At 31.2% G+C, this 9,954-nt stretch overlaps 2 protein-coding genes across 2 annotated transcripts; both read right to left on the bottom strand.

Annotated features, from left to right (window-relative positions):
- Positions 1-157: 157 nt before the first annotated feature.
- Positions 158-1,725, bottom strand: LOC129910429 (arginine kinase 1-like). The gene is made up of 2 exons (XM_055987811.1): positions 1,570-1,725; positions 158-1,512 (listed from the first exon to the last, which is right to left on the bottom strand). The coding sequence occupies exons 1-2, from the start codon at positions 1,632-1,634 to the stop codon at positions 408-410; spliced, it is 1,170 nt and encodes a 389-aa protein (XP_055843786.1). The 5' UTR covers positions 1,635-1,725; the 3' UTR covers positions 158-407.
- A 1,127-nt stretch (positions 1,726-2,852) lies between these two features.
- On the bottom strand, positions 2,853-9,409 carry LOC129911330 (tax1-binding protein 3 homolog). Its single transcript, XM_055989086.1, has 3 exons — positions 9,179-9,409; positions 8,904-9,032; positions 2,853-3,504 (listed from the first exon to the last, which is right to left on the bottom strand). The coding sequence occupies exons 1-3, from the start codon at positions 9,230-9,232 to the stop codon at positions 3,316-3,318; spliced, it is 372 nt and encodes a 123-aa protein (XP_055845061.1). The 5' UTR covers positions 9,233-9,409; the 3' UTR covers positions 2,853-3,315.
- Positions 9,410-9,954: the final 545 nt, after the last annotated feature.

Raw genomic sequence — 9,954 nt, 5'->3', positions numbered from 1 at the left:
GAAAACTGACACGCGTCACTTTCATGAAAACTGACGCACTTCACTTTTATGAAAACTGACGCTCGTCACTTTTTGGAAACTGACGCGCGTTACTTTTCAAAAAGTGAGCCGCGTTATAATTTATTTGCGTTGCTATTGTAGAAATCTAAACAAAAACTTTGTTTTAATATAAAATAATTTGTTTTATTAAGTTTAAACATTTAATTTAGTATGGTTAAGCATAAAATATTTAATAGATTTGTTGATTTGGTTCTCCGTTATAGTTTCATAATTTTAATTTAAGTTTTCTTGCGCCAACTGATTCCGATAATTTCATTCATTTAATAAGGCTTTAAGCACAGATAATAATAATCATTTATTATCTGTACTTTAAGTGTGATTTTAAATTCATATTAAAAACTATTTTGTTACTTTGAATTTTTGCTTGTGGTTTTACCCTTTTCTGCCTTCTCCAACTGAATTATTTCAGAAATAGCTTTACAAAATCCTCTTACAATTTGATATTCAGTTAAACCAATACGACGTTTATTGGAAATATCATAAAGACCATCTTCTGCATCTGTATGCTCACCATGAGTTCCTCGTATCTGTAATTTGTACTTTTTTGCTATTTGTTCGAATTTTGTCTTATCCGATGCCAATTTCGGAATTCTTATATGCACTGATGCCCGAATTGCTGTACCCAAATTAGTTGGACAGAAATTCAAATAACCCAAACGGTCATGGTATTCGAAAGGAATGTTAGCTTCCATACCTCGAATGCCTCTCAGTAATCGACTGAAAACTTCTCCTAAATTACCACCCCTTTGCATTGATATCATACGTATATGATCCTCTTCATTGCACCAAACTAAAAATGTCTTGTCGAAGTTGTGATAAATGCTACGACCAGTTGGCCAATATCGACAAGCATTCGCAGCTTCCAAAAATCGATCACCGGGCTTGAATAAGAAATGATCATTGATAAGTTTTCTTTGAATTGATTTCTTCATTCCGAATAAAGGATGTAAAACACCCTTAAATTCATCTCCCATTTTTGACAGAGTACAATGAATCATGTCTTCGACATCATCGTAGTGCTTTTTTGTCATGCCAGGATTGAAAGGGTAGCCTCGAATAGAACGGGCACATCGAATACGAGTTGAGGCAATATAATGTTTGAAAGGATCAAGATCGCCAAAAACACATGGATTACCGAAATTCGGATAAGGGTGTTTGTCTGTCTTCTTAAATCCGCAATGATAATCTTGAATAATTGGATCAAATAAGTCCGCGAAAATTGTATAAGCTTCAGCATCTGGGGCATAAACTCCGCATTTAGAATCATGATTTGCTAAGCCCGATTGAATGCAATCTAAAAGAGTTGAACTTTTTGTGGTTTTGGTTCTCAAGGATTTGAAAATTTCTGGAGTCAAGTGCTTTTTAAGCAACGAATTTGAATTCGATGATCTTAATTTTGCATAACCTTCATCTAATGTTGCCAGAACTTCAGGTTTAATTTCAAATTTGGTTCTAAAAGTTTTCAAACCAGATTATAGTGAAATTTTTTGTTAAATATGAAATACTAACGATTTATATCGCTTTATTAAAAACAACCAGTTGAGCCGTGGAGTTTGAAAATGGAGTAAAAGCATTTTTAATTTTGAAGAAAGCCAAAAGATTTGTTTTTTATATTTTGAATTTTTAAAAAATATTTACATTGAAATATCAAGTTTTGTTAACTTTATTTTTTAAAGTAGTTTTTTGAAGTTTGAAACTTATTTTCATGGAAATAAAATTATATCAGCAGAACAAAAATCTTACCCGACATGTTGGTCGTAAAGAAGAAAAAGCGTACATGCGAACATGCAAGCATACGGACATGTTAGTAAGTAGGTATGCAAAATACTCATTTTCTGATTTTTTTTTTTCGATTTTTGTTCTTTAACTTGCACTTTAGTACCTATATCGTAAGTAAAAATGATCACTAAAAGACTTTCCATTATTTTACCGAAATTTTAAACAAAAATTCATTGTAAAACTTTATCATAAGAGCCTTTTGGTTAATTGTATCGAAAGCTGGGGTCCAGCACATAACTTGATACAATCGTGTGTGGTCGATACAATCGAGGATTAGCAGAATCTTATTTTATTCAGTCAAATTTTTTTAATGGATTGTATTGAGTCAAGTCAATTGACCTTAATTATGTGCTGGCGCCCCTGCTTTCAAATCGATGCAGAATGTACCTATGCAGTTTTTTTCTTAAATTAATAAACATTCCCGAACATGAATTCTTGTAATTTGACTTAAGTGGTTCACCAATGAATTGGTATTGATCCAATACTTGTAACTTTTCGGTTTAGCTCTCGCACTGGATGTCCAAAAATGGGTTGCACTTCTACAGTTAGCAATCCACAAAATGGTATCAAAGGTAGAGGTACTTTGACCCATTTAATTCATTTACATTTATTAATAAAACCACAATTAATTTTATTTTAATACAAACATTTATTTAAAAGATGTCATGTAAAAGTAACAAAACAAAATAATGTATTTATTTTTTATCACAAAAAACAAAAATAAAAAAAAAAATAATTAAAAAAAACTATGAAATATATTTGGAATGGATCCTTTGTGGTATTCATTTTATTTATTACTTTTATTTATATTTTTTATTGAAAAACAATTTTCCTTTTTCTTTACTTGCATCTTAATTAAATTTATATATATAAAAAAAAAAAACAAAAATCTGAAATACTATAATATTCAATATTATTTAATATAATTACGTTAAGAATGTTTGTTGTTGTTGTTTTTTGTTGTTGTATGTATATAAAAAGCTTTCATTTTATTTATTGTATATTTTCATTAATTTATTTTTTTTTTTTTGTTTACGCTTAAAATAATTATATTTTTTTGTTTTTTATTTTTATTTTATTATTTTTTGTTCTTAAACATAATTTGATTGTTATATGTTATATGAGAATTTGGCAGTTTTTTTATTTAATTAAAATTTATATAAAAAAATGGGTTAGTAAAAATTAAGTTTAAGGAATACAAAATAAAAGAAGACATAATGAGTTTGATACAAGGAAATGAAAAATAAGTAACAACCTTTTTGTGTAAATGTGATAAAACGAATTTTTGTCTACGAAGAAGTTTGTAGGTAGTTTATGCCAAAGCGTGAGAAATATTAGTTAAAGATACGTTTAGTAATTTTGTTGATTTTTAATTACTTGCGAATGGGAGGATATGCGAAGCATCGTAATTCTTCTTCTTCTTCTCGTCTTGTCTTTTCGAAAGAGTGGAATGTTTTCAAGTAGGGTTTAAAGTGATTACGTCGATGTGACGCCTTTGCGAGCAACAAGCATATTTAGGACTGGGTTCTTGCGAATATAACTAACAGCCTTTTTGTGGGTGACCATGGTAAAGTCATAGCCATTGCACTGAAGAATCTTATCATGAATTCGAAGGCCTGCGCGTGCCGCTGGACTGCCTTCGTGTACTTCAGTTACATAGATGCCCTGTGAAAGATGGATATTAGATTAGATTGGATTAGATAAATTCTTCATTTGTTTTTTTCATCATAAGATTTTACAATATTATTTCCTAAGAATAAGGACAAGGAATAGACGACTGCAAGTTGTCACATGCACTAGTACATAGTATTGAATAAAATTATCAAAAAAGAACTGTCACTTACTTACAATTTTAACAAATGTAAGTAGACGATAAATTGTTAAATTCGGGTTATCTTTTTTTGTTTGTTGATAATACTGTTGCAGTTTAGCAGGTTTGCGACTTGCTAAACAATAAGCAAACACAAACAAAATAGACCAAAGAATTTTAAAGACATTTAAAATAAGATACAGGGGTATAACTACAAAAGAAAAAAGCGTGCGTTAATTTTGAGCGGGAGTGTAATACAATTTTTTGAATGTGTGGATTTACTCAAAGTAAAATTTTGACAATTTTTACGTGATTTGAAAAACAATAGACAATTTTGTATGATTTGCAACATAAAAGCATTAAAAGGAATATAGTTCAAATAGGCAATTTTGAATGATTTGCAACATAAAATGAGATAGAAAACTACAATAAAAGGCTAAAAATTTATTTATTAAGTAAAACTGTTCTAATCAGGTAGTTAAGAGCGTGTCGACAAAATTTAAATACATTTAGCCAACCTAGTGCTCCATTTAGGGTTTCGTAAAGGGTAATTTACAACTCTTAATGCAAGTTGCAAGAATAGATTTTTTTTTTATATTTCCTTGTGGCTAGATATTAAATTCAAGGAGTATAAATAATCTAAAAGCATTTTTAAAGCATAAGCTTGCCAACTACAGAAAAATTTCACATGACTGTGAAAGAGAAAAGAGCCCACAGAAAACAAGAGGAATCTAATAGTGACGATGACAGACAATATCTGATTGATAAAAATGGCAGCATTGCCAGAGAAAGAAGGAGAGCTTTATGGAGGACAACCAACGATGGCTTTACTTTAATTTTTTTGGAAAGTTCGTAGAACTGAACATAAGCTTCTGTTTGATGAAAGAAAAAAAATATATTCTAGAGAACTTCAGGCAAAAAATGAGACTTCTGGTGGACATACCTAAACCTGGTTATGGCACAACAAATGATGTCAATACTAGTCGGCGTTCTTTTTCGAATCCAAAGCTGAGTTCCCAAATAACACGTGCATATAAGGATCTTATCTTTAAATTTCCATTAATTTTGACAACACTCGCTGCTGGTCGAGAAATAAATATGGACACGTTTGAATAACTAATTCTTGGAACAAAAAATCTTTATCTTTCGAAGTACAAGTGATACTGGTGTTTTTTCAATATAAGCGTTGGAAGCAAGGTACAACAAAATAAGAAAAGCTAGTTTGGATCATACTCAAAAGAGTTTGATGTTGAACTCAATTATCGACTTGATTAACCAATTGCTTATAACGTCAGATAATTACATTTAAAGGATTAGATTTAGTGCTGAATTTCAATTCTCAAAAAGTAACCCAAATATAAATTTTACTTGGTTAACAATATTATGACTACTTTATGTATAGAAGTATACATTTGTTTAACTATTTATTTAGCTATTAAAATAATGTAATCTAGATAGCAAAACATAAGCAAACAATTATAAATAAAAATTAAAATAAAAAATAAAATAAGTTCGCTGCTCAGCTTTTTTAAATAAAATATCGTAGATTTGTATGTTTTAGGGCCATTTGCTGAATCGCAACTTAAATAATTTATGTTGAACATAAACTCTTATTCTCTACTTTTTCCTCTGCATAAACTGTCACATGTGGCTGTACACTGCGATTCACTTGAATAAAGGCACTTATTTTAGAAAAGAAAAAAGCAATTGGAGCTTTGGTAAGGTAACTAACCAAATTCTAGGTTTAGGTATTTTAAAAAGAAATTTATAACAAACAATATTGCAAAAAGAAAAAGCCAAAACAAAAACCGTGTGGCTTCAAGTTGCGTTTTTTCGCAACTTTTCACAAAACACCGTGGTTCACTAGAATAAAGGTAGGCTATCAAATCGCGAAATCGCGTAAAAATGATGAAAAACGGTGGATCAAACTGGTTTTAGTATAGAAAAGTGAAGCGATGATATTATTTGTGCATTTTAACCAAATATAGACCAAGAGATTTTATTATTAATCACGAAAAAGAAGAAAATCGAAGTTTGCACTGGAAATGCATTTTCACAGTGCACAATCACGAACTAAAGTGGAGAAATTACATAAAATGATTGGTGACATCTTAAGAAGTAATAAATTATAGTTTTCCATAACATTTACATTCGATGAATATGAAGGCTAGTCCAGTGAACTTTCGTCTTGATCCAATATGAATCAGTTTTATTTCTATTGCGATGTGATTTCGGGCATTTACCTTATGGAATGCTCATGACGTTTGTATACCCATAGTGTTAACCACAACGAAAGCTTCCACTGTTATTTGTTTGTCAAAATTTGCAATTATTCGAACCATGTAACTAAAAGTTAATTGTTGCATATTATAAAAAAGTGTTGTTTCCTATTACACTTTTTAGCGACCTTTGTTGGTGATGCAAAAAATGTACCTCCTTTCTAAATCTAAGAAATAGTACTAATATCGTTCTGGAACATTTTAGATGGTTTGTTTTCCATCCAAAAACCACTCACCACCCCATTTTTGTTTTCTTCAAATGCAACCGTAAATAATGAACTTTTTATTTTGACTTATTTGACCATAATAGTGGTCTTATTCCTCATTTTGAAGCTTTTTAAATATTGTTCACATTTTTAACTTCAGTGAAGGTACAAACCATCACACTAACATCAAATAAACACCACTTTTTGTTTGATTTTAGAGCCAACGTTTACGGAACGTGCAGCTAGCTTTTGAATTATTTTTCTCTTGGCTCTTTGTCTAGGTGCCTCATGCTTTACTTTTACATTAAATCACTAGTTTACGTTAATTTCAAAATATTCTCATACAAATTGAGCGTATTTACCAACACCATTCACGACTGTGCATAGTAGAAGTGCATTTTTAATGTTAGCTTCTATTTTTGCATTTTCTGTGGTACCTAATGGTAGCTCTTAGCGCAGATTTTGTTAAAATACACAAATTATTACAAAGTTGCACTTTTCTATACTAAAACTAATTTTGTCCACGCTTTTTCATCGTTTTTACTAGATTTAAAAGCCTGCCTTGTTTTAGTGAACCAAACAAAACACAGTGTTTTGTCAGGAAATGCGAAAAAACGCAACTAGTAGCCAAACGGTTTCTGTTTTTTGTTTTTACAATATTGTTTGTAATAAGTTACTCTTTAAAAATCCAAAACCGAAAATCTGTTAAGTTACCAAACCACAGCTACAATTGCTTTTTTCTTTTCTAAAATAAGTGCCTTTATTCAAGTGAATCGCAGAGTATGTAGAACTTGAATGCTTAAGTTTCGATTCAGCAAACGGGTCTTACGGCCGATTTCTTCACAGAGTCCTAGCGCTAATACCGGTCCTAGTCCTAAAGTTAGTACTCAAATCGGTATCAACTCATTTCTTCACTCAGGTTCTAAATCCTAGAACTGTCAATATAGGACCGAGTACTAGTTAGGACTCGGTACTAGCTAGCTCCTCAAAATTAGGTTATTATACCAATCGTTAGTACTCAAATCGGTACCAAGTGATTTCTTCACACAAGTACTAAGCTATAGGACTGTCAAATTGGTACCGAGTATTAGTTAGGACTCGGTAATATTTAGGACCTCAAAATCGGTAGTCTAGCGGCAGTAATACTGAAATCAAAGCAATGAATTTCATTTTTTAAGAGGTATTGCAGTTTTTTTTTCAATTTTTTGAGTGTTGTTTCGCTTGACAAGCATTTTGGGAGATTTTAATGACTTGATTTTTTTTTAATATTTTTTAACAAAAATGGCATATGCTATGCCAGAACGGGAAGAACAAACAAATGTACACTGCTTAATAAAGAAGTATTTCTACATTTCTCATTCTTTCGAAAAAAGACAATTAAGTCTGGAAAGGCCCTCTTTACATAGACATTCTACATTTACATTTCTCGACACCCGACATCCAACTTCCAGCACAAAATATGCTTGCTTTAAGAATTCTGTTTATGGATATTGCGGAAAGCCATTATCAATTAAATTTACACCAACGTCTTGAAACGTGTGGTCAGAAAACCTAGGGCTGTCTCGTGCTCGCCAACATGCCATGATAAAATAATGCTAGTCGCATTATAATAGAAAAAGACATAATCACAAGACTGCGTTTTTTAAACTTGTCTTTTTATTTTATTTTTATTAAAATACATTTATGTTGCAAAAGTCTATAAAAAAAACTCTCTTTAACTTAAGATGGATCTGCTGCATTAAAATCGACGGATCCGCGTTTCTTAGCCTCGTCTACATTTACCAGATATTCGGCATTCATGAATGTATTCTTGACAAAACTCATTGAATTTTTTTTCTTGTTGGTTTCTTGTTAGTTTCATCACATTATTTTTTCTTTTTTATTATTTTATACTTTTTTCTATTTTTAATTTTGTAAATTCCCTCAAAAATATCAAAATAAAATTTTTCATTTATCAAAATATAGTCAGAATGACAGTTAGACCAGTTTTATACGTATTAGTTCTTAGGACTCTCTTGTGAATTTAGATCGGGTCCTATATGTGTGAAGAAATGCTCGGGTCCTAACTTTTCATTAGGACCGAGAACTAGTACTAGTACCTGGTCTAGCTAGGTCGGGTACTAAGCTGACTTGGGACTTTTGTGAAGAAATTGGCCGTTAGTGTATCAATTTCTTTGTTTTAAGGTTGCAATCATAGAAATAACTGCTTAAATACTATTCCAAGCATATTTGGCTGAATTTCTTATTTTATTCCCAAGACCGTTTTTCCCATACACTCGTTCCACTGTGTGTCGGACTCTTAAAACTTGTGTCCGATTTTTGTAACGTGAGTTACCAACAGAATTTTATTTATACCAAGCAAGTTCTTAAAATTCCTTAATTATGAAAGTAGTAGTTTTGCTAAATTCATGGACAGCATTTTCGTATCAATTTATGTATTGGAAATTTTAGTGAATGTCGGAATTGTCCTTAAGTTATTGCAATGTTAAAAAACTTTTCCGAAAGTATAACAACAAATTTCTTGTAAAATTGGGCAAATAGCTAAAAAGTGGTAGATATCTTCGATTTCTCTACTGTTGTAGTTCCGGCAAATCACTTCCAAGTGGTATAAAGTTTAGGTACAAAATTTCAACTGTAGCTTTGAAAATAATACTTATTTGAGCAACTGAGTAATCATTCCTGAAGTAGTTTATGTCTGAATTCAATTAATGATTTAAGTTTCTATAAATATTTCTAAACAAAACGAATGAAACAAAATAATAAACTCACATAATCTGTATAGCCTTGTGGACTTTTCTTATAATCTTGATCGATGCCACCACCAATTTTAAAGCCACATTTGAGTATTTCTCGGCCTTCTTGATCATAGTCGACTTCCTTATGCAATGTAATTGGAATCTGTTGAATGAAAAATTACATCAAAAGATATAAGGTTCCAAATGGTCACAATTACAATTGTGTTCATGGTTGGGCGGAGCTCTTATTTTTTTTTCTGGTATTGCATAGAACACAATCCGTCTGTTTGAATGATAAAATGTACTTACACTTAAGCATTCCATTGCCGTACCGGCCTGATGTTGAAATGCCATTTTTGCCATGATTAAGGTAGATTTTTTAAGTTTTTGTATGTTATTCCGTATTGGAGAAGTGTTAAAATATTGTGAAAGAAAAAAATTGGAAAGTTCAGATAATGGATTTTTTTCAGTTTTTTTTGGGGTGAAGACGAGCTGACTGGCTGGCTGCTGCTTTTTGATTCCTGGGAAGTTGATGACAAACAAAAACAATAAAAATTGACGGAAGATTATTGAAGATTTTTTGGCAGCACTTTTAAATGAACGTGTGCGGAGCTACAAAAGAACAAAAAATGTATGTTTTATTTTCTTATGATTTGATTTTCGGTTTCATTTTTCTTTTGTCGTAAACGTTCTGGTGTGGAATTTTAAATACACAGTTTGATTTCTCGATCCTGTGCCTACGTTCTGTTACTTAGTCGAGAACTTCTTGCATTTACATTAGGGGTATTCACGATAAGGTGTAACAAAAAGGTGTAAAAATGCAAAATTTTGTTTTCTACTACTACAACGACAATAGACAAATTTTGCACCATTGTATTTTATTTTTGCAATAGGGGTGGGGTATAGCAAAAGTGTAAAAAAATGTTAGTCTGTATATTTGGTTGTTTTATTTTAAGAAAATTTTACACTAGGTGTGTTTTTTATTACCACCGGTCTTAACTGGACAAAAAAAACGGCTCGGGGCTTAACCTGAAATCTTGGCAGCACTGTGTATATTGAATGTTCAGGAAACATTCAGCTGATAA

Source organism: Episyrphus balteatus, chromosome 2, assembly GCF_945859705.1.
Source record: "Episyrphus balteatus chromosome 2, idEpiBalt1.1, whole genome shotgun sequence".
NCBI classification, from domain to species: domain Eukaryota; kingdom Metazoa; phylum Arthropoda; class Insecta; order Diptera; family Syrphidae; genus Episyrphus; species Episyrphus balteatus.
The sequence above is the reverse complement of the archived record's forward strand: the minus strand, read 5'-3'. Positions and strand labels throughout refer to the sequence as shown.